The sequence below is a fragment of the Pituophis catenifer genome, unplaced genomic scaffold (assembly GCF_029215685.1).
Source record: "Pituophis catenifer annectens isolate HBS135680 unplaced genomic scaffold, rPitCat1.0.hap2 SCAF_4, whole genome shotgun sequence".
In the NCBI taxonomy this organism is placed as follows: Eukaryota; Metazoa; Chordata; class Lepidosauria; order Squamata; family Colubridae; genus Pituophis; species Pituophis catenifer.
Window position 1 is genome coordinate 66,502,251 of NW_027256884.1, and position 25,052 is coordinate 66,527,302.

Below are 25,052 nucleotides of genomic sequence, written 5' to 3' on the forward strand. Positions count from 1 at the left end.
CTATTTGCTAATATTTTAGCAAAAATCTTATAATCAGTATTTAAAAGCGATATTGGCCTATAATTCTTGGGTTGACTATGGTTTTGATCCTCCTTTGGAATCAATGAAATAAAAGCTGTTCTCCAAGAAGGGGGTACATCTCCTCCGGTTTGAATCTTGCAAAATAATTCCTTAAGTGGTTCTACCATTTCTAACTGCAAATTTTTATAATAAACAGCTGTCAGTCCATCTGTGCCTGGAGCTTTATCCCCCTTTAATTGTTTAATTGCTAAAATAATTTCTTCCAAAGTTATTGGTTGGTTCAATCCTTCCGTTTGCTCTGGTGTAATTACCGGGATATTCTCCTCCTATAAATACCTGTCTATATCTTTGCCTTGAATTGTATCACTAGCATATAACTTTGTATAGAATTCTAAAAAAGCTTTTTAAATCATATTTTGTTGATATACCTCTTTACCTTTGTATTCTATTTTTTCCATAGTACATAGCTTTTGTTTTTTCCTTAACAAGTAGGCTAACCATCTACCTGGTTTATTTGCATTACAAAAAGTGTTATGTTTAGCATATTGTAAATTAGTTGCCACTTGGTCTGCCATCAACATATTAAACTGCCCTCGCAACAAATGTATTGTTTCCTTTATTTTCTTATCTGTTGGATTTAATATAAGTGCCTGCTCTTTCTTTTTTATTTCCTCTTCTAAGTCCCTCCATTTCTTTTCTTGTCTACGTCTGTATTTATTATTCAAATATATTAAGGTTCCTCTCATATATGCTTTACTTGCATCCCAAACCATTTCTATAGGTGTACCCTTATGCATATTCATAGCAAAAAAAATCTTTCATTTGTTTTTTACATTCTTTCACATTTTCCTCATATCTAAACAAATTTTCATTTAGCCTCCAAGACCTTCTAGCTCCCTTTTCCTGCTCTAATTCCATCCACACTGGACTATGATCAGATAAAATTCTTGAACATATCTTTGTCTTCTTTACCCTAGAAAAGAAATCATTAGTAATTAATATGAAATCAATCCTAGAAAAGGATTGATGTCTATCAGAAAAAAAAGTAAAATCCTTTTCTTCAACGTTTTGTTCCCGCCAGATATCTCTCAACTCCATATCATCCATTATATCAAAAAAAGATTTAGGCAATCTTACATGATTTTGGGTATTTTGAAGTAATCCTTTTTTGTCCTTTTGGGTATCCAATACTCCATTCCGTCAGCCATTAATATACACGATTTATAATCCCATTGTATTATTTTGGTATGCAAAAGCTTATAAAATTTTTCTTGCTGTTGGTTAGGAGCATATACTCCAATTAAAACTCTGCAAGCTCGCATGCGCAAGATGGCGGCGCTAGCTGAGATCGCGGCGTGAGGATGGGCACTGACCTACCTTTTGGGACCCTTTGAAGGTCGCCTTGAAGACCTGGCGACCCTGGTCCAGTTGGGGGGAACTTCCTCCCACTTGGGGGATGGCTTTCTGCTCCCTCTTGAACATCGTGGTGGGAGCAGAGAGCACAGCGTCGGCGAGGCTCGGAAGCCGTGGAACAGCTGAGAGGCGGCGGGGCGGTGTTTTTCCCCTCCAGCTGAAGCTCGCCAGGAGTGGGAGTGGCGGCGGTGGTATTGCACTGGGGGCGCCTACCACGTGGACATTGCCCCAGGCCCTGGCTTTGTTGAGGTGCTGTTGGGGCTGTTGGGGCTGCCGGTTCCCTGGAAAAACCTCAGGGACGCTGTCGGGATTTCTGTATGGCAGTGGGGGATGGCGACGACGGCAGCAACTGCAAAGACTTCTGGCTGGCTCTTGGCGGGGAGAGGAGCACCCTATGGCCTTGATGAGGGGCGCTAATGTGGCCGAGGACCATTTTTTCAAGCCAGGATAGACGATGACTGGGTGTGTTATTGAGGGGGGGTCTCCGCCTGGGTGTCTTAGAGTGCCCTTGGGGACTGGGGGGATTAAAGCATAATCCCCCCTCTTTCCAACTCTCCCCCTTGGAACACGCCCTTCTCAGACTTGCGCCCTCTTTTGGCCTCACCTCACCGACACAAATTGCTCGCTCATTCCACCTGAGTCCTCCCCTACTTGTGTGGAGGACTGATATCATCTGAACAGGAGCTGGTATATGACTCCATCCTACCAGCTGAGAGGACCAGCCAAGAGCCTAACCACCGTGAGAGGATGGTTTGGGCTCTGGGCCCCACGGGCTGAGCTGGGATGGCATTAGCTATTTTGCACTTTGCACTTTGTACCTGCTGGCAGGAGAATGACCATCGGACAAACCGCCGTGAGAGGGTGGATTGGGGATTTATATCCTCGGTGCTGCACTGTTTCTGTTGTACCATCATTCGGCACCTGCACTTTATACTTTGCTGGCAGAGGGATGGACCATCGAATCCGCCATGAGAGGGTGGATTTTGGACCTATATTATGGGTGCCGAGTGCGCAAGTTGGACCATTACTTCCATCTCACCAGTAAAGGTGGCAGACCATTGGGCCAAGCCACTGTGAGAGGGCGGTATGACTTATCCCTCCCCCCCTTGGACTGTGTCGACCTGGAGACAGACTTGGCCTCTGTTGTGAGAGACTCTGTTGTGGGTCTTGAATCCTTTTGTGGCTCCTGTCTTCTTATGTTCTCCCTCGGACTTTTCTGTATGGACCCTTTAGGGGACGGTCACCCCATCCCTATGGCAAGATGTACGCAGCAGCGGAGCTTCTTGGTCTGCGAGATTCTCCCCTCTCGCAGGCTTGGCCCTCCACGTTATCGAGGGCCTACCTCGATGACGGATTTTGGAATCCCAAGAGGTGGCATGCCACAAAGAGGGAGCTGAGGGGTTTTTTAAAATTGTCTTTGTGTAAATTTTTAAGGGGTTTGGGGAGGGGGTGGGGAGGGAGGGTGATAGGTCAGGCTTGGCACAGGGGCACGAACTGGGAGGTGTGGACCCATGTGTGGAGGGGCTTAGTGTAAGTATGGAAGAGGGCGATTCCATCAGGACCATGGTTGGGAGGGGCAGATACAGCGGGAGCAGGGGACCATATTGTGTTAGGGGGGCACGCACCCGCTGTCTTCAAGCGGTGGCATGCCTCGGCCCCCAAGGCTCGTCTCGTTTCCCAGGTTGTCCAGAGCTTCAGAGCCCAGGCCTTAGGCTGATGCTGTGCAACGCCAGGTCCGTGGTTAATAAGGCATCCCTCATCTGCGAGTTAATTCAGAAGGGGGGAGCAGATCTGGTGGGTATTACAGAGACCTGGCTGGGCCAAGAGGGGGGGTCCCCCTCATAGAAATGTGCCCACCAGGTTTCCGAGCATTTCATCAGTCGAGGGCCCAGGGTAGGGGTGGCAATTGTTATTAAGGAAAGTCTTGATCCGAGGGAGACCACTGTACCACAGATAGCCGGATGTGAGTCTCTCCTGGTGAACTGGGGCCATGGGATGCAGATGGGCCTGCTGATCACGTACCTGGCTCCCTGCCACGTGACAGCGGCCCTGCCCGAGCTTCTCAACGTTATTGCCGGAGTGGCAGTTGATACCCCCAGACTGGTGGTCATGGGGGATTTCAACCTGCCGTCGGCCGGTGAGGCGTCTGAGGTGGCCCGGGAGTTCATGGCTTCCATGACGGCCTTGGATCTGACACAACTAATTCATGGCCCTACTCACACGGGAGGACACACTCTGGACTTAGTTTTTGTCTCTGGCCAGGTTATAGGGGATATAGCTATTGAGCCCCTGTCATGGTCGGACCATTCTCTCCTGAGGCTGGACTTTCTGACCACTGCACCCCACCGCAGGGAGGTGGAACCGATTAGGTGGTTCCGCCCCAGGCGCCTGATGGATCCGGAGAGATTCCAGAGGGAGCTTGGGCCATTTCCTGAGGCTTTGGCTCACGACTCGACTGAAGATCTGGTGGCCGCCTGGGATAGGACGGCCGCCGGGGCTTTGGATCGTGTCGTGCCTTTGCGGCCTCTGGCCCGGCGTCGCACCTGCCCAGCTCCTTGGTTCACCGAGGAGCTGAGGGGGATGAAACGCCGGAAAAGACGCCTAGAGAGTGGTTGGAGGGCCAGTCGCTCCGAATCCGATCGAACACTAATTAGGTCTCATATTAAGACCTATTTAGTGGCGATAAAAGCGGCAAAGTGTGATTACTTTTCCGTTCTTATTGCATTGGCAGATAACTGCCCAGCCGCCTTGTTTAGAGTGACCCGCTCCCTCCTACATCAGGGAGCACGGGAGGACCCCTTGCAAGGGCAGGCTGAGGATTTTGCACAGTATCTGCACAATAAAATCACTCAGATTCGGGAAGGCTTGGACTCTGACTGGGTAGATTCCGGCGGGGTGGCTGAGGCGGGTCTTGAGAATGTTATCTGGGACGAGTTCGATCCTGTGACTCCTGAGGACATGGACAGGATTCTGGGGAGGTTAAACGCAACCATATGTTTACTGGACCTGTGTCCCTCCTGGCTGGTACTGGCTACCCGGGAGGTTACGCGAGGCTGGTTCCAGAGGATTATAAATGCTTCTTTGGGGGAGGGTTTCCTGCCGCCTGCTTTGAAAGAGGCGATGGTGAGGCCCCTCCTTAAGAAGCCTTCTCTGGATCCGGCTGTTATGGCTAACTACCATCCTGTCTCCAACCTTCGCTTTATTGCGAAGGTTGTTGAGAGTGTGGCTGCGCAACAGCTCCCGCAGTACCTGGATGAAACCGTCTATCTAGACCCATGCCAGTCCGGCTTCAGGCCTGGGTAGAGCACGGCATTGGTCGCGTTTGTTGATGATCTCTGGAGGGCTCGGGACAGGGGTTGCTCCTCTGTTCTGGTCCTATTAGATCTCTCAGCGGCTTTTGATACTATCGACCATGGTATCATGCTGCACCGGCTGGAGGGATTGGGGGTGGGAGGCACCGTGTTGTGGTGGTTCTCCTCCTATCTCTCCGACCGGTCGCAATCTGTGTTGGCAGGGGGGCAGAGGTTGACCTCGAGGCGCCTTGTTTGTGGGGTGCCACAAGGGTTGGTCCTCTCGCCACTCCTGTTCAACATTTATGTGAAGCCGCTGGGTGAGATCATCCGTGGATTTGGGGTACGACGCTGATGACACTCAGCTGTACATCTCCACCTCAAACCACCCCAATGATGCCCTTGAAGTGATGTCCCAGTGTCTGGAGGCTGTGCGGGTCTGGATGGGGAGAAACAGGCTTTGACTCAACCCTTCCAAGACCGAGTGACTGTGGATGCCGGCATCCTGATATAGCCAGCTGGCGCCATCGCTGGCTATTGGGGGCGAGTCATTGACCCCCACAGAGGGGGCTCGCTACTTGGGCGTCCTCCTGGACACACGGCTGTCTTTAGAAGAGCATATGACAACCATGGCCAGGGGGGCTTTTTATCAGGTTCACCTGATACGCCAGTTGCGCCCCTTTCTGAGTCAGGATTCCTTATGCACAGTCACTCATGCTCTCATCACTTCTCGCCTGGACTATGCTAACGCTCTCTACATGGGGCTCCCCTTGAGGAGCACCCGGAGGTTCCAACTGGTCCAGAATGCAGCCGCGTGGGTAATCATGGGAGCGACATGGCGCTCCCATATAACACCTCTCCTGCGCGAGCTGCACTGGCTCCCGGTGGTCTTCCGGGTGTGCTTCAAAGTGTTGGTTCTCACCTTTAAAGCGTTCCATGGCTTAGGGCCAGGGTATTTATGAGACCGCCTGCTGCTACCGATAACCTCCCACCGGCCAATACGCTCTCAAAGAGAGGGCCTCCTCAGGGTGCTGTCGGTCAAGCAATGTCGGCTGGCGGCCCCCAGGGGGAGGGCCTTCTCTGTGGGATCACCCGCCCTCTGGAACGAGCTACCTCTCGGAATACGGCTGATTCTGGATCTCCGCACTTTCCGTAAGGCCCTGAAGACATTTTTATTTCAGCAAGCCGGCCTGGCCTGAATAGGTTTTAGGGGTTTTTAATTGTATTGCTAGGGGTTTTAAATTGGGGCGGCCATTTAATTTAATTTATTTTTAATTATTTTAACTTTTATATTGCATGTTATTTTAATTCTTGGCTGTTCACCGCCCTGAGTCCCTTCGGGGAGAAGGGCGGGATATAAATTTAATAATAAATAAAAAATAAATAAAAATAAAAGTTCTATTCTATTAGGAATTCAATTGCAATATATCTTCCTTGAGCATCTGCCTCAATTAATTTGGCTGTTAAGTCTGTCCTTAGGTATATAACTATACCATTTTTCTTCTCTGGAGCAGATGCAACAAAATGTGTCCCCAATCTTGAATTTATCAAGTATTTTTGATCTGTCACTCTAATATGTGTTTCTTGTAGGCAAATTACATTGTTTTTAAATAATGTTTCAAACAATGAAATATTTTTTTTCTCTTTTGTGGTGAATTCAAACCATTGACATTCCAGGTCAAAAATTTAGTTACCATTCTTGGCACCTTGAAGCTTTAAGAGCACCAGCTGAAGATCCTCCTTCACCTTTCTCTTTGGCCTTGCTCCTCCCACTGCTTCTGTTTTTGTAGCTTCTTGAGCTTTCATTTGGGTTTGCTGCAACTTTAAGTCTTGTTCTTTTCGCTTTGCTGCAGCGCGAGTCTGCCTTTGATCTTTTGGTTCTTCTCTTTTTTCTGCTACTTCCAAAGGTTGATCAGTACCAAAAAATTGCAATAAATCTTCTTCAATAAGCGAGGTCTCTCCTGCAGCTTGTGGCTGTTTACTTTCCTTCTGTCCCTGTATCGCCAGCTCTTCTTTTCTTCTCCTCATTTCCTGAGGTGGTGGGCATCCAGCCTTTAATACATTAGTATAAAAATATCTTGCCTTCCAAATTGTGTTAAGACAATACCTTTCTCCCATATAATTCACCACCAGTCCAGCTGGAACATCCCATCTAAACTGAATCTGTCGATTTCTAAGTTCATCCACCAAGAAAGCAAACTCCTTTCTGCTTCTCAACATTTTGGGGGGAATTTCTTTCAGCACTAAAACCTCTTGTCCTGCAATTTGAAGTTTATTTTTATAGAAAGCTTGTAAAATTTCATTTCGGGTCCTCCTCGTTGTAAAATAAATCACAATGTCTCTTGGCAATTGATTCTGTCTGGCAAACCAGGAATTAACACAATATATTTTGTCAATTTGCAATGAGAGATCTCCTTGTTGCTCCCCAGTTATCTTTGCAAAAGCCTCTGCAAAGATCTCTCTCAAGTTGTCTCGATTGTGTTCTCTCAAACCTCTTACTCTCAGGGCATATTCCATCGCTCTATACTGTAACATCACCACTTCATCGTCTGCCCTATCCACCTTGGTCTGAACTTCATCCATTTTATTTTTCAAATTCAAATTGAACTGATTAATTTCTTCTACTCTTTCATCCAACAATTCAATGTGTTTTGCCAGACATTGAAATGCCATTACTATGTCTTCTTTTATTTCCTTATTCCGAATTTGTATGACTTCTTTAATTTCAGCCATCTCTTCAGACACTCCCTTAATTTTCCCCTCTAAAAAAAGAAGTTTGTTGCTTCAAAGCGTCCTGCAGAGATTCCTGTAGAACTTCCAAAGTCAATATTTGTGGGTTTGAAGTAGACAAAGATTGTAGTTTTGATGGTTGTGCTGGCAATCCTCCAGCACTTTTAAAGCCAGATTTTATTTGCTTAGAAGCCATTTTTAGCTTTCAATTTATACTTCCTACAGCAACCAAATCAATAAATCCAAATGTTTTTAAATCTTTTTTAAGTATTATAGTTTATTTAAAGTCCAAACTGTAGTCTTTCCACTTTAAATCTTTCTTTCTTTGTTGTAGAACCCAGTAGTCTTAAACAGCCTTAGAAGTGCTAACGATGTTAACTATCACTTTCACTATAACTTTCACTTTCACACCCTGTTACAGTTCAGGTGCCATTTTTGCTTTCATTTTAAAAGTCTTAGAAGGAAAAAGTATAGACACAGAGTTAAAGTTCAGTACTTGCAGTTGCTAGGACTCCTGTTTTTGTTCTGCCTGCTTTAAGCTTATTTTGAATCTGAATGTTGATTGCAGGGGTGGTCGCGGCATCTTGTTCTGCTTGAAGCAGAAAAGCCTCGGATTCGGAGCTCAGTCGAACTACTAGGGAGCTCTCACCCTCCAAGCCCCAGAATTGCTCCTAGGGCTTTTGGGGAGCTCTACCATTGTCTGGCTGCTCCCTTCCTCTCTTCTCCCGAGGGGAAGGTTTCCAAGCCGCCAGACAGCTGATTTGCGCTGTCTTGGCGGTTTTAACGAAATTGCGGGGCTGACGGTCCGAAAGGAGCATCTGTCAGTGCCTGCGGTGCCACCGGAAATCTATAAGTAGATAGTTTCTGAAGTCTTTTTCAACTATTAGATTCTGACATACTAAAGGTGAATAAATTTGACTATCAAGATATTATGGAGACTTAGGATACTAACTCATATTTATTAATTAGCACAAACCATATACTAAACCAACCTTACTTGCTTTTTCACAGCATTATGTTACTCAATCTTTGGGCTCTGGGTAACATCCACAGTAAAAAGAAATATTTAAAAAACAAAGATAAGTATAAGGAAAACTATGCTCAAAGGTCCCATAGAAAAGAATGGCTTAAGTGCTGTCTGCAAAGGATAGGGGTCACATGGGCCTACGGGACAGCAAATTCCATGTTAGGAGGACTGCCACAGAAAATGTGTACCTAACACTGCAAGCAAGACAGTGCCAGCTCCGTAATTTAAGTATCATCACTCTAACAGTTTTTTTTTAAATTAAGTGTCTGGCTGATTCAGATCCATCACCAGTCACAGAATGTGACTGGATCACTTTGCGCTAATTGACATCACTTAGTCTAGTTTATCTCAATCTATTTATCTTTGTTGGTGGGATAAAAGTGGAAGGGGAGAGTTATGTATGCTGCCTTAAGAGAGGTGGAAAGAGAGCACATAATTCCAATTAATCATTGGTGTCATCACCTGCACATGGGTTAATAAAGAGGTATATAATAAAGAAGTATGAAATATACATATTTTGGCTTTTAGCTTCCTTCAGGCCCAGCAAGTATGATTGGAATTGGAGGGCACTAAGCTTTCTAGATATGTTCACTGATATTGCTGTTAAAAAAATTCCTTACCCAAAGTATCTTCTATTTATTTGGCTTGCTTTGTTTGAATTCTGGAAGGGAAATACTTACTTTGAAACCATGGGACACATGCCACAATAACTGTCTTCTTAATCAAACTGTGAGCAACACATCCTGCTCTTTTCTGGCTTAACCAACTATTTCTCTGCCTAAAAGCTGAGCCTCAAGGGTGCCTTCTCTTCTTTCATGATCATTGGAAAGAGAGCTCAATCCTTCTATAGCAGCTTTGACAATTTAGGTTTGGGGGGGGCGGAGATTCCTATAAAACAAAAGTCTTTTTAAAAAGACAATTGAAGGTTTACAAAATAATAGCAAGAGTCAAATTTTTAAGATAAGAAGAAAAATATTACTACTCATTTCTGCATCAGATGATAGTCTTAGATGGAGTATGGGAAGCTCTGTAAAATATATAAATGTTTGCATCAGTCATTTTAGAATTTGATGGAGGTAAGAGCATAAATAATTAAGTAGTGCACTCTACTGTATAAACTATGTTCTAATTTATGAGTTTGATATCCTGATAGATAATGCTAATACTATTGTATCACTTAATGTACAGTAGGTCAAGTAATCCACATGGTTTACCAGGTCAATGATAATACACTAAAAATGAGGACTTATATTAAGTATAAAAAAAAAAGCCTGGGCACTCAACTTCAAAACTGTGAATATATTTACAGAAATGAATGTACAATGCTATGCTTTATACAATTTTCTTCATTTTTAATTCACTATAAACTTCTGTATCCATGTATGAACAGGCTTCATTGTTCTAATTCTTGGATTACTGAGCACATTACTCATATGATACTCTGTAGTGATTCTCAACTTTGGTCATGGAGAAGATTCTTGAAGATATGTATAGTCAGGAAAACAAACAAATGGAATGTAGAAAATTCAAAGCAGAATGTTCCTTTAGAGTGCTAATGAACATGTTCAAATTATCATATTTTAGACACGCTATGTAAGACTCAGCTCCCTTAAGAAGTCCATAATGCTTGCAAAAGTTGAAAAGCAGACTATAGTGGAGAAACATGATTAAAACTAAGTAACAGTGATGTAGCGCTAAAATTAAAATTCTGATGGACCTATGAAATTACTATGAAATTTGAATAAACTGTTCACAACATATCATAAAACAAATTGTACAAAAATTGGCTGGTACAGACCTAAGCTTTCATGCTCCAAGCAGGAAAAGAAAAAAGCTCTCTTGCCAACAGATGATCCTCATTAGTATATAAGCAAAGCATTCACCTTTATATCTATTGCGTGCATACACATCTTCATCATCATCTATTGGTGAATATCCTGATCCTACAACACAAAAGAGAAAAAACAATGCAGCAAGAAGGAAAATAGAATGCATTTTAAATGTATCTGTTAAGTTCTTGCAAAGATAAGCAAAGGAAGATTTAGCATGTAACATCATACAGCCAGGCAAATTGCATAAGCTTCCGTGTATAGCAAAATCTGTTTATTGTAAAACACATAAAATTATTGATTTATGATGTCAAAATTGGTAATTGAATTGGTTCCCAATTTTAAATCAGGAAAGGCTAAAATTCATGCAGCTGCAATCTTACATCACAAATCAATATTTTTTTTAGGTTTCACTATAAGACAGTTCAAAGATACAAAGATACATCAGCCATCCTAACAATTGCAAAGATGTCATGCGGACATACTGTAACTTCATTCTACATTCATCTATATGTATGATAAGACTTAGTTATGAAGATAAAGTGATGATTACATACACCTAAAGCTATTCCAGCAAATCAAAGCTTTAACAATATAAAAGAAATAATATATACTATAAATTACTAACCTGAATGGAAAATGAACATAGCATATATTGCCATACCTCATTAAACCTGTATACTATTTTTAATATAGGTACCGTCAGATCCCTATCAAGATACTGCCATTTGGGGGGGGGCTGGATCATTTATTCACTTATTACCCTTTTCCTGTTTCCTACATATCCTGTAATTCCTTAGTTTATAACTCTAGTTCTGACATCTATCTGCCCTGTTCTTTGATTTACCTTTGGGGAATGTGTAAGGGGAGGAGGGCCATCTGTTTTGTCTCAGTTCTGAAGCCTCCTGAAAAAAATGTCTGGGAACAGTTCCTTATCTCCTTGGAGGATGACCATCTTCACAACATCTTCACATCTGTGGATTGGCTCATTCAATCATGCAATCCCTTGCTTGACAAGGATGAATAGCCTGGTTGACAAATATTGATGTGGGGACAAATATTTCATTGACAAATAAGGATATGGTGAATCTATTGTGCAAAAACTTTTTTTAAGAGTTTTTCCATAAAAGGTTCAAGATTATCAATTAATTCCACCATAGGAATATATAAAACTTTCCAGCTTCCAACTGCTGTTCTGCTTATTTCAAGTTAGACCAGCATATAGGACGGATGTCAAGAGCTTCATTTTGAATAATACAGATTAATTTTGCAGAATCCAATCTGGGTTGGTCAGAAATTATTTTTGTTCTTGAAACCAAACTTGGCATTTTTAATGCCTCCTCCACCTACTGCAACTAGATTGCTTCACATATTGTCATCGGATTAACTTTTTTTAACCTAAAGGAAAAAAATCACTTATTGGTATTGCCTAGACTAGATGGGTTGGTGCAGGAGTTGAATATAAATGGAAGAGCAACAGTTCATATGACCACAAAGAAGATATATAATCACAACTGCATGTCCATTAGCTTACCTGAAAAGTTAGTGTTGTTTTATATGTGCATGCATGTGTGTTATTAATGCTACTTAGGTAGTATAAATACAAGGGCTATTGTAATAACATTGCTTTGTTGGCTTGTTGCTTTTGTTGATTTCAGTATGTTTAGTTGATGACAAGTTTTAAGATGTATTGAAAAATGTAAAAATAAGACATTCAAATATACAGAATGTACCTACATTATGGCTCAACAAGCTATGTTGTTTCTAGTCTTATACTGTTATTTTAATCTTAAAGTCACTTTTCCAGTTTTTTTTTTATTTGATTTATATGCTGCCCTTCTCCGGAGACAAAGTCAGTTGAGAAGAACCATCAACTTTTATCTGCCTTGACTTCCGGTTGGCTTCGTTGTCGTCGCTAGACAGTCCTTTTAAGACCGCCAACCCCGCCGCCCGTTGGAGCCGCTTCTACAGTTGAGAAGCGGCTTGGAAATCTCCACGATCCAGAGGAATCGGGAGAAGAGCCGGTGAGACAAGGTAGAGCCCCCTACGAAGTCCCCAGATTGTCTTTGTGGCTTCTGGGGAGGAAGCAGGGTGAGGCTCCCTATTCAGCTCGCTGAGGCTCCAGTCTCCGGGGACAACTCTGCAGTTTGCAGAGCCAGACGGCGCAACCAACGTAACGAGTGAAAGCCAAGAGAACTTTAAAAAAATAAGCAGGGTGGAATCTGGACTTGAAATTCAAACTGCAAGTATTTTCTTTAGCCCTGTGAATGAATTCAGTAATGGAGAAAAAGTAAAAGTTTCTTAAAATGGCACCCGGCTTTAGCAATAACGAAAGCTGAAAGCGAAAGTGGAATTGTTTGAGCTCATTGCGCTACAAAGTAACAAAAAGTAACAGCGCTGGCCAGAAGAAAAGGGAAAAGTTCTTTTAAAAGTGAATTGATCTGTTCCCTCTCCCTTTGGACTTGACTAAAGCTGGGGAAATTTCTGAAAGGTTTTTGTGGTGGAAAGGGAGAGAGGACATCTTTTTTAAAAAGAATCAGGCTGCGTGGAAGAATGGCTTCAAAGCAGACAAAGCCAGCTAAAGCTGCAGGGAGGGGTTCCCCCACTCACAAGCCACAAGAGCAGCCTTTAAGTTTGCAGACACAGAGCCAAACACAAGAGTCTAGATTTAAAGATTTGAAGGAATTTATTGCTGTGGCTTTGAGGAATCAAAATGAAGTTTTAGACCAGAAATTTGAAAAATCTCAGCAGGAATTTAAGGAGGTGGTTCAAGAAAAGTATGACAAGATGAAACGGGACATACTGACAGTTATAACTGGTTTGTCAGAAGCAGTGGTCCAGATTGATAAAAAAGTGGAACAACTTAGCTCAGAAGTAGAATCCAAAATGAAGGAAGCTGATCATAAAATTTCCAATGTTGATAATAAAATGCAAAGGCTTGAAAATGAAGTGACAATGATGCAATTTAGATTTATGGAGTTTGCTGTAAGACTCAGAGGCATAAAAGAGAACAATAGAGAAGACTTGAGAAGGGTTTGTGCTGATGCTCTTGCTGTAATGTTAAAGGTTGATCCTGAGGAGATTTTATGCAAGATTGACAAGGTTTATAGAGTGAATTCCTGGGTGGCAAGGCAAAGGCAATTGCCCAGAGATGTGGTGATATATTTTACAGATAGAAGAATAAGAAATGATATTTTACAAAAGTCTTTTGTTTCTACTATTCAAGTGGATGGAAGAGAGATTGGGATCTACAAAGAATTGCCACCTAAGATGCTAAGAGATAGAAAAGATTTTGGATTTTTGGTGACTGAATTAAAGAAACAACAAATTCCATTTAGATGGGACACTCCAGTTGGCATAATACTGAGGTATCAAGGAGAGAGATATCGATTAATTACCCTTCAAAAAGCGGAAGAATTTTATTTCAATGTTTTTAAACCTGGTGCAGCATCTCCACGTACTTCCTCAGTGTTAGCCATAGCGGAGGGTGAGAAAGAGAAGCAATTTGAACAAGAGCTTGAAGAGCAGAAGAAACAGATGGAGATGGAGGCAATGGAGACTCAAGGAGCAACAGGTTTTTTTTTAGATAAATTTAGATTTTAGATTTTTAAAAAATACAAGAGAAGTGGCAGCAGATCTTGATCCGATGTTGCACAGTGCTAAAGATCAGCGTATAACTCGAGCAGCTTATAAACAATTTCTAGAGAAACAACACCAGAGTTCTAAGCTACCACAAGACAAACAGGGAGTCAATGGTAAAGCACAAAAATCCGAAGCCATGGGAGGAGCTAAGCCGAAGACTACTAGTTTGGAACAGCAACTTCAACAAATGCTCTTAAGGAGACTACAAATGACAATTAAGTTTTTATCTTGGAATGTGAACGGACTGAACTCACCACAGAAAAGGAGGAAGATATTTCATTATTTGAGACAATTTAATAACGATGTTATTTGCTTACAGGAAACTCATATTAGAACACAAGATCAAAAATACTTGATAAATTCTAGATTAGGAACACAGTTTATAGCTTCAAATTCGGAGAAAAAGAATGGTGTAGTGATTTATACAAATAAAAGACTGCCAACAAAAGTCATAGAAACAGATGATTGTGGAAGATATATAGCAATAGAACTTCTGACAGATAATGGTCCAATTCTGGTGATTGGAATTTATGCTCCTAATCAGCAACAAGAAAACTTTTATAAATTATTCCATTCTAAAATATTACAATGGGACTATAGATCTATCCTACTTATGGGAGATTGGAATGGAGTAATAGATCCTAAAATAGATAAGAAGAGCTTGGCAAAATAATGTGTTAAACAATCACGTTGTGTTTTTTTTTTTTATATATGAAAGAAGATTTGGAATTGAAAGCTATATGGAGAGTGCATAACCCAAAAGAATTGGACTTTACTTTTTTTTCAGATAGACATAGACCCTTCTCTAGGATTGACTTTATTTTACTTACGGTTGATTTACTTTTAAAAACAAAGAAAACAAAGATATTTCTGAGGACTTTATCTGACCACAGCCCGGTATGGATAGAAATAGAAATGGGAAAGAATGAGAGAAGATCTTGGAGAGTAAATGAAAACTTGTTTAGATATGAAAAGAATGTAAACGAACTTAAAAAACAAATGAAGGAATTTTTTGAAATGAACTTGAATAAGGGTACCCCTATTGAAATTGTTTGGGATGCGAGCAAGGCGTATATGCGGGGGGTACTGATTCATATGAATTCTAAACATAAAACAAATTGACAAAGAAAAAGCTTAGAATTGGAAGGACAGATAAAGAAAAAAGAGCAGTTGCTTATAAAAAATCCAACAGATGAAAAATTACAAGGAATTATAAAACTTTTGAAAGATCAATTCCACATGCTCACAGCAGAACAAGCAGCAACTAATTTACAATTTGCGAAACACAATACATTTTGCAATGCCAATAAACCGGGCAGCTGGTTGGCTTATACACTGAGGAAACAACAGAGTACTCGGACTATTGGTAGTATTGAGTATAGAGGGAAGGAAGTATTTCAACAAAGACTAATCAAAGAAGCCTTCTTAGATTATTATACCAAACTATATGCCAAAGATGACATACAGAATGAACTTATAAATAAATATCTAGAAGAAAAGAGTTATAAAAATTTCTAGTGATCAAAGAGGAAAGAACAAGTCTACCAATAACAGCTGAGGAGATTATTGTTGCTATTACATCTTAAAGACTTATTTTGTAGCATACAACACGGGGGGAAAATACCCCCTTCATGGAAAGCAGCTTTTGTCTCTTTGATACCGAAAGAGGAGGCAGGTTCTACAAAACTGGAAAATTTTAGACCAATATCTCTCCTGAATACGGATTATAAAATTTTTGCAAAAGTATTAGCCAACAGATTAATGCCAGTTATTCAAGAGGTGATTCATCATGATCAAGCAGGATTTATAGAAGGCAGATATATGAAGGATAATGTGAGGAAATTATAGATTTATTGGAATATCTTGAGAAGAATAAACAGATCTCTGCAGTGCTGGTGTTTTTGAATGCGGAGAAGGCCTTTGATCGAGTGAATTGGAATTTTCTATTAAAGACTTTAAAAAAGATGGACTTTGGGGATCAGTTTGTACAGGCGGTTTCAGCAATCTATCAAGAACAAACAGCACAAATTATTATTAATGGAAGTTTAACTACAAATTTTAGTATAGAAAAAGGCACAAGAGAAGGTTGTCCGTTATCCCCGTTGTTGTTTATTTTAACTCTAGAAGTCTTGTTGAACACAATACGGGACACGAATACTTTGAAGCGAATAGTGATAAGGCAAGAGGTTTACAGAACAAGGGCATTTGCAGATGATCTGGTTGTTACCCTAACACGGCCGATGGAATCAATAATTCAGATGAAAGACATTATAGAAGAATATGATATGGTATCAGGATTCAGACTGAATCAGAAAAAAACCAAGATGATAGTTAAAAATATGACAGTTGATCAAAAGAAGGAATTGGAAAGGAAGGTAGGCTTTGAAATAGTATCAAAGGTGAGATATCTAGGAGTTCAAGTTGCAGATTCAAACATAAAATTGTTTCAAAATAATTATGAGGTGTTGTGGCGAAAGGTACAAAAGGACATGGAAACCTGGAAAAAACTGCAGCTATCTCTACTTGGAAGAATAGCAGCAGTTAAAATGAATGTTCTACCTAGATTTTTATTTTTGTTTCAAATGATTCCGGTGCTTAAAAGTGATAAACAGTTGATTGAATGGCAAAAAGGAGTGAATAAGTTTGTTTGGAATGAGAAAAAGCCAAGAGTTAAACTGAAAATTATGCAAGATGTTCGTGAAAGGGGTGGTCTTAAACTTCCAAACCTGCGATTGTATTATGAAGCAGCAGCATTTACACAAGCAAGTGATTGGTTTGGAAGGACAAAAACTGGAATATTGAATATTGAGAGTTATGACCTTGAATTTGGTTGGCATGCATATTTATTCTATGAAAACAAGGTGGATAAAGTATTCAACAGCCATATACTTAGAAGCTCCTTGATAAGAGTATGGAAGAAGCACCGACTCAAATGGGATTATAAAATACCGTTGTGGTTGGATCTTGGTCATATTATATGGAATATAAATATAAAGTCACTTGGGGGGGGGTTATACAAAGAAGTACTTTTTAATGATGGGGGCAGATGGCAATTGAAGTCATTAAACACACTGTTGGAAGAAGGGATTAATTTAACTTGGTTACAGTATAATCAACTTCAACTGAAATGGAGAAAAGATCAAAAAAATGGATTAATGTTGCATGAAGAAGAACTGGTTAGGCAGATAAAAGAGAAAGGCCCAATGCATATTAAGAGGGTTTATAATGTTTTGTTAGAAAGAGATTCAGAAAATGAATTGATTAAAGATTGTATGATAAAATGGGCACAAAATTTTGGAGAACCAGTTATGATGGAAACCTGGGAAAAAATATGGGTTCAGAATGTTAAATTTACAGTCGCAGAATTTGAGGGAAAATTTTTATAAAATGTTTTATAGGTGGCATTTAGATCCTAAGAAATTGTCATGCATGTATCCTAATGTTCAACCAAAATGTTGGAGATGTGATTGCTTAGATGCTACATATTATCATATATAGTGGACATGTAAGAAAGCAAAGGCTTTCTGGATAAAAATTTGGTGGGTTATACAAAATGTTTTGAAGAAAAAAATCCAATTTTCTCCTCAATTGTTTTTACTGGGTATAGTTAAGGGCTTTTCAGTGGGTGAAACAAAATTGATATTGTATATGGTGACAGCAGCTAGGTTACTGATTGGTCAATATTGGAAAAGGGATGTTATGCCTACAATTCAAGAATGGACTTTGAAGGTGGCCAGTTTTGCAGAAATGGCGAAGATATCAGCATACTTAAAAGACCAGTTAAGAGACTTATGCATGGGAGTGGAAGAAATGGATAGATTATGTGCAGAATAAATACCAAACTAGGAAGTACCAAATAGCTTTTAGTTGAATGTTGTGTAGAAATGTATAATATATAGGGGGTAAAATAGCTTAATGTTATGTAGAAATGTATAGTACACAGGGGGGAGAATAGAAGGGTGGTAAAGTATGATATAATATAATGTGGACGGATTTCACCTTGGGGAAGTCATGGGAGGAGGGGAGGGTTAGGGAGGGTTAGGGAGGGAAAGGGGGGGGAAATGGGAAAATTTGTATCTGTAAAACTATTTCAATAAAAAAAAAATTAAAAAAAACTTTTATCTGCCTTTTTGTTTGTGTTTGTTTGCTGACCCTGTCAATAGATTTGCAGGCCAAAAAAAAAAACCCAGGAAAGAGCACAGTAAAAAAATCAGTTTTTTAAAATTGTGCATGTGCCTAGATGTCAGGCTAAAATAAGTGAATGGCACATCTGTAACATGATTTTGTAAAGCAGATGATGATGATGATGATGATGATGATGATGATGATGATGATGATGATTTTTATTCAATTTATATGCCGCCCCTCTCCGAAGACCCAGGGCAGCTCACAATACACTCAAGAAATCACTATAAAAACACTTTATGGCATTGGATCTATTTAGTTTTATTATGTTGCATTTACGGAGATAAGTTGATAAGGACAAGGAGGAAGTGATGTTTATGGACTATAGACTGTAAAATTGTTAAAAGGTTGAGAGCTCTTTTTGGACGGTTGGATGTCAAAACGCAGTAAAAGTATAGAAAATGTTTGGCAAAGACATTTATAAGTAGGCCTTAGACCTTCAGAGTTATGCCTGATTTGAGTGGAAAAAGTCTTAGAAATGGAAGCAAGGAAAAAAATCGCCTGAGAAATCACTGACTCAATCAGATAAATTTGATGTTCTCTTACAAGAGTTAAGAGAAATGAAGATAAATATAAAGGAGGATTTGAAGCAAATAAATGATAAAATGGATAGTATGGATATAAGAATAACAGATTTGGTGAAACAAAGTCAGGATATGACATGAAATATTACAGAAGTGAGGACTCAGATGGGAGAACATGATAGGGTGTTAAAAAGCCAGATAACTATGATGCATCAGGTGAAAAGGATTTGATCAAGATACGGGACCATCAGAGCCGCTCAAATTTATGGATACGTGGATAGCTGGAGAAAAGTGAAGAAAATGAAGCAAAATTGATCCAAGAAGTACTACCTCGATCCTCCCAGATGATGATGATGATGATGATGATGATGATTATTATTATTATTATTATTATTATTATTATTATTATTATTATTATTATTATTATTATTCTGTGCAACGCCAAGTCCATGGTCAACAAAGCCCCCCTCATTTGCGAGCTGATTCAGGAGGGGGGAGCGGACCTGGTGGGTATTACAGAGACCTGGTTGGGCTAGGACGGGAGGTCCCCATCATAAAGATGTGCCCACCAGGTTTCCGTGCATTTCATCAGCCGAGGGCCCAGGGTAGGGGTGGGAGGGTGGCGGTTATCATAAAGGAAGGTCTTGATCCTAGGGAGGCCACTGTACCTCAGATAGCCAGATGTGAGTCTCTCCTTGTGAAGTGGGGTTATGGGATGCAGGTGGACTTGCTGATTACGTACCTGGCTCCCTGCCGTGTGGCAGTGGCCCTGCCCAAGCTCCTCAACGTAATAGCCGGGGTGGCGGTTGATACCCCCAGGCTTTTGGTCATGGGGGATTTCAACCTGCCGTCCATCGGTGAAATGTCTGAGGTGGCTCGGGAGTTCATGGCTTCCATGATAGCCATGGACCTGACCAAGTTAATTCATGGCCCTACTCACATGGGAGGACACACTCTGGACTTGGTTTTTGTCTCTGGTCAGTGGTTGAATGGCCTAGATACAGGGGATATAGTCATCGAACTCTTGTCATGGTCAGACCATTCTCTCCTTAGGCTTGACTTTCTGACTGCTACACCCCACCGTAGGGAGGTGGAACCGATTAGGTGGTTCTGCCCCAGGTGCCTGATGGATCTTGATAGGTTCCAGATGGAGCTTGGGCCATTCCCTGAGACTCTGGCTCACGACTCGACTAAAGACCTGGTGGCCGCCTGGGATAGGATGGCTGCTGGTGCTTTGGACTGGGTCATGCCTTTGCGGCCTCTGACCTGGCGCCGAACCTGCCCAGCTCCTTGGTTCTCCGAGGAACTGAGGGAGATGAAGTGCCGGAAAAGATGCCTAGAGAGTGGTTGGAGGGCCAGTCGTTCCAAATCTGACCGAACACTGGTGAGGTCTCATATTAAGACCTACTTAGTGGTGATAAAAGCGGCAAAGTGTAATTACTTTTCCGCTCTTATTGCATTGGCAGATAACTGCCCAGCTGCCCTGTTTAGGGTGACCAGCTCCCTTCTCCACCTAGGAGTGCAGGAAGATCCCTTGCAAGGGCGAGCTGAGGATTTTGCACAATATCTGCACGATAAAATCGCTCAAATTTGGGAAGGCTTGGACTCTGACTGTGTAGGTTCAGGCGGGATGTCTGAGGCGGGTCTTGAGAATGTTATCTGGGATGAGTTTGACCCTGTGACTCCTGAGGACGTGGACAGGATACTGGGGAGGTTGAACGCAACCACATGTTTATTGGACCCGTGTCCCTCCTGGCTGGTGCTGGCTACCCCAGGAGGATACACGAGGCTGGCTCCAGAGGATTATAAATGTTTCTTTGAGTGAGGGTTTCCTGCCTCATGCCTTGAAAGAGGCGGTGGTGAGGCCCCTCCTCAATAAGTCCTCTCTGGACCCGGCTGTTTTGGCAAACTACCGTCCAGTCTCCAACCTTCGCTTTATTGCGAAGGTTGTTGAGAGTGTGGTGGCGCGACAGCTCCCACAGCACCTGGATGAAACTGTCTATCTAGATCCGTTCCAGTCCGGCTTCAGGCCTGGGTACAGCACGGAAACAGCATTGGTTGCATTGGTTGATGATCTCTGGAGGGCTTGGGACAGGGGCTGTTCCTCTGTTCTGGTCCTATTAGACCTCTCAGCGGCTTTTGATACCATTGACCATGGTATCATGCTGCGCCGGCTGGAGGGGTTGGGAATGGGAGGCACCGTTTTATGGTGGTTCTCCTCCTATCTCTCCAACCGGTCGCAGTCTGTGTTGGCAGGGGGGCAGAGGTCGACCTCAAGGCATCTTGTTTGTGGGGTGCCGCAAGGGTCAGTCCTCTCGCCTCTCCTGTTCAACATTTATGTGAAGCCGCTGGGTGAGATCATCCGTGGTTTTGGAGTGCAGTGCCATCTGTACGCTGATGACACTCAGCTGTACATCTCCACCCAGACCACCCCAATGATGTCCTTGAAGTGATGTCCCGGTGCCTGGAGGCCGTGTGGGTCTGGATGGGGAGGAACAGGCTCGTCTCAACTCCTCCAAGACTGAGTGGCTGTGGTTGCCAGCATCCCGATAATGCCAGCAGGTGCCATCGCTGGCTATTGGGGGCGAGTCATTGGTCTCCACGGAGAGGGCTTGTAACTTGGCCGTCCTCCTGAAGAGCATATGATAGCCATGGCCAGGGGGCTTTTTATCAGGTTCGCCTGATTCGCCAGTTGCGTCCCTTTCTGGATCTCACTGACCAGTACGCTCCCATAGAGAGGGTCTCCTTAGGGTGCTGTCAGTCAAACAATGTCAACTGGCAGCCCCCAGGGGGAGAGCCTTCTCTGTGGGGGCACCCGCCCTCTGGAACGAGCTACCCCCAGGGATACGACTGATCCTGGACCTCCGTACTTTCCGCTGGGCCCTGAAGACTTTTCTATTTCAGCAAGCTGGGCTGGCTTAAAATTTTTAACTGGTTAATTTTATGGGTAAGGGGTTTTAAATTGGGAAAGCCAAATTGATTTAATTATGTTTTAAATAATTTTAATTTTCATATTGTATATATTTTAATCTTGGCTGTTCACTGCCCTGAGTCCTTCAGGAGAAGGGCGGTATAAAATTTTTAATAATAATAATAATAATAATAATAATAGTAATAATAGTAATAAGTTTGGGTGTAGAAATAGGGTAAAGATGGTTAAGGGAGATGGAGTGGGCGACTGAAGTCTGTGTATGGATGGCTCCTCTTCTCCATCCCCCACCCCCCCGGGTGGCCTTATGTGGCAGAGAGGAGGAAGCCTTCTGAAGAAGGGAAAGGGGACAGTATATATGTTTATGGATGGGTAAGAGGTTATTTACGTTTTGGGATAATATGTATACTGTGTAGTTTTAGTTTTCTAAGATTTATGTTAGAGCACATATGAAGACCACATATGTAATATGAGGAATAGATGGGGAAATTGTTGAAGGTAGCTACATGGAATGTACATGGCCTGGGGGGAAAATACAAATGAGCAAGAATTGAAAAATCAATTAACAAAGAGAAAATAAATATTGTATTTTTACAAGAAACACATCAAAAGAAAGAAGGGGTGAATGAACTTAGGTTATACTGGGCATGTATATGAAAAGGCATTTGGTACATCAAAAGCAAAAGGGGTAGCATCATTGTAGCTAAAACATGTGAATTTATGATAAAAATGGATGATATGGGAAGATTTCTTATAATTCAAGGCTTGATTTATGGACAAGAAGTTACCTTAGCAAACTTGTATGCACCTAATATAAATCAAAGAGACTTTTATAATACAGTATATAAAGAAATAGAAGAAGTCAAAAAAGGTTATGTAATAATGGCAGGTGATTATAATATGATTATGGATAGCGGAATTAACAAATCCAATCCATCAAAAGTGGAAATAAAGTATAATAATACAGACTTCAGAAAATTTATTAATAGAAATAGATTAAAAGATGTTTGGAGAGAATTACATGGTAATCAGAGTTATACATATTTTTCTGGTAGACATAAAATTTTTACAAGAATAGATTATATATTTGTAACACCAGAAATTTTATCTACAATAATGAAAGCAGAGAGAAAAATAATTAAAATATCTGATCATGCAATGGTAACTATGGAAATGGAAATAGATTGTGATTATAAACAGGCAAGTAGATGGAGAATGGATTTGAGGATTTTTAAAAATAAAGAGATTTTAGAAAAAATGGAAAGGGAATTAAAAGAATATGGACTATAAATGAAGAGGGAGGTAGTAATATAGGTGTAATATGGGATGCAATGAAAGCAGAAGTGAAAAGTTTAGGGATAAAATACTCTTATAATATAAAAAAAAACCAAAGAGAAATATATAAAATGGTTGGAGGAGGAAATTAGAGAATTAGAGAGTAAATATATAGAAAGTAGAGAGAATAGAATTATGTTAGAATTATTAGCTAAAAGAAAAGGGTTGCAAAATATTGAGATAGAACAGGTTCAAAGAAATCTAATATATTTAAAAGGGAATTTTATGAAAATAGTAATAAAAATTCTAGAACGTCGGCTACAGTCACACAAGTTAAAAAGGTAAAAAACCTGATTGGAGTAATAAAGAATGATAAGGGGGAAAGATGTAATATGATGAGAGAAAAATTGTTGATATTTCAGAAGTTCTTTGAAAAGCTATATAAGGGAAACGAAATAAATGTGAATGAAAGTCAGGCATATATAGAAAAAAATTTAAATTGTAAAATTCAAGAATATGATAAAGAAATAATGGAATCACAAATAGAAGAAAAGGAGATACTGGAAGTTATTAATAAATTGAAAATACGTAAAACACCAGGGTTAGATAGACTAGGCATAGAATATTATAAAAATTTTAAAGGACTATTGGTGCCGAAGATGAAGATAATGTTTAATAAAATAATGGAAGGGGAAAATATTCCAAGTTCCTGGAAGCAATCTTTGATAATATTGATACCAAAACTAGATAAAGATCATACAAACCCAGGATCATATAAATCAGTGATGGTGAACCTTTTAGAGACCAAGTTCACAAACTGCAACCCAAAACCCACTTATTTATTGCAAAGTGCCAACACAGCAATTTAACCTGAATAATGAGGTTTTACTACCTAAAATAATGATAAACAAAGCAGAGTTTAGCTAATTGTTCTAAGAAAAACATGATAAATGCAGCTTTATGCCCCTTCATTTTTTTCTGCTTTTGAAACATTACGTTTAACAATAATAAAAAGAAAGAAAATTGTAATATCATTTCTCTTTCCCCCCTCTTTCTCTCTCTCTCTCTCTCTTTCTCTCTCTCTCTCTCTGTCTCTTTATCTCTCTCTGTCTCATCTATCTATCTATCTATCTATCTATCTATCTATCTATCTATCTATCCCTCTCTCTCTCCATCTATCTATCCATCCATGGTCTCCTGTCCAGCTTCATGTGTCATGTGAATCCACCCACTTGGGCTATGGAGGGGGAGTGGAGGCTGGCATGCAAAGCCAAGCGTTAGAGATCCACGCAAAATAGTGCAACTCCAACCTAGATCCTGTCAGGGAGACACCCCCCTTCCCTCTCCCTGTCCCCCCCTCGTGGCGGGGGCCCGGGCGGCCTGAGCATAGCTCCCACCTTGGAGGCAACCAGAAAACAAACAAATGTGACTCTCTGGCTGGGAGGCGGCGACTCAGAGCCCCACCTCTGGCTGTGAGAGCAGAGCAGGCAGAGTGTGTACCTTCCCTGCCGCAGCACTGGCGCTGGCTGGGAGGGACACACAAGCCGAATGGCAGAGTTTGCAAGCAGGCTCTGTGGGGCTGCTTAACAGGAAGGAAGACACTGGCCTGTTTGGTTCGCTTCAGTGTGGGGTGGGAATGCAGAAGGTGGAGGAAATTCAGGCCTCTTGGCGTTCAGCCCCCAAAGATTCCTTTGGGGTGACTGGGAGGGGAGGGTGAGAGGCGGGGCCAGCCAGTGGTGGGATCACCCAACAAGGAGCTGCAGCAGAAGGATGAAAGAGCCCGCGGTTTGCCAACACCCTTCCTATGGCATACTGTGTTGGGGCGATGGCGCACGTGCCCGCAGAGAGGGCTCTGCGTGCCACGTCTGGCACCCATGCCATAGGTTCACCACCAGGAATATAGACCAATATCCCTTATTAATCAGGAGAAGAAAGTGATAACCACCTACAAGATGAAAAGGAAAATATATATTACAGAAATGAAGAAAAGAAGAAAAGAATTCAAAACTATTAAGAGACTTTATCATCAAGAGAAGATATCTGATGGAAAGATAAAACAATTTTTAGAAAAATCAGACCTACCTAAAATATCTGAACAACATAAGAGTATGTTAGAAGAAAGAATAACGATGATGGAATTAAAAAAAGCGATTAAACAGCAAAAAAATGGGGAAACACCTGGCCTGG

The 25,052-nt window shown here is 41.4% G+C and overlaps 1 protein-coding gene across 1 annotated transcript in view; it reads right to left on the reverse strand.

Annotated features, from left to right (window-relative positions):
* SRPX (sushi repeat containing protein X-linked) overlaps nucleotides 1-25,052 on the reverse strand; it is a 208,454-nt gene that overhangs the window by 84,416 nt on the left and 98,986 nt on the right. Inside the window, 1 exon segment of the mRNA XM_070943415.1 lies at nucleotides 10,365-10,424. Coding sequence (XP_070799516.1) covers nucleotides 10,365-10,424 — 60 coding nt within the window.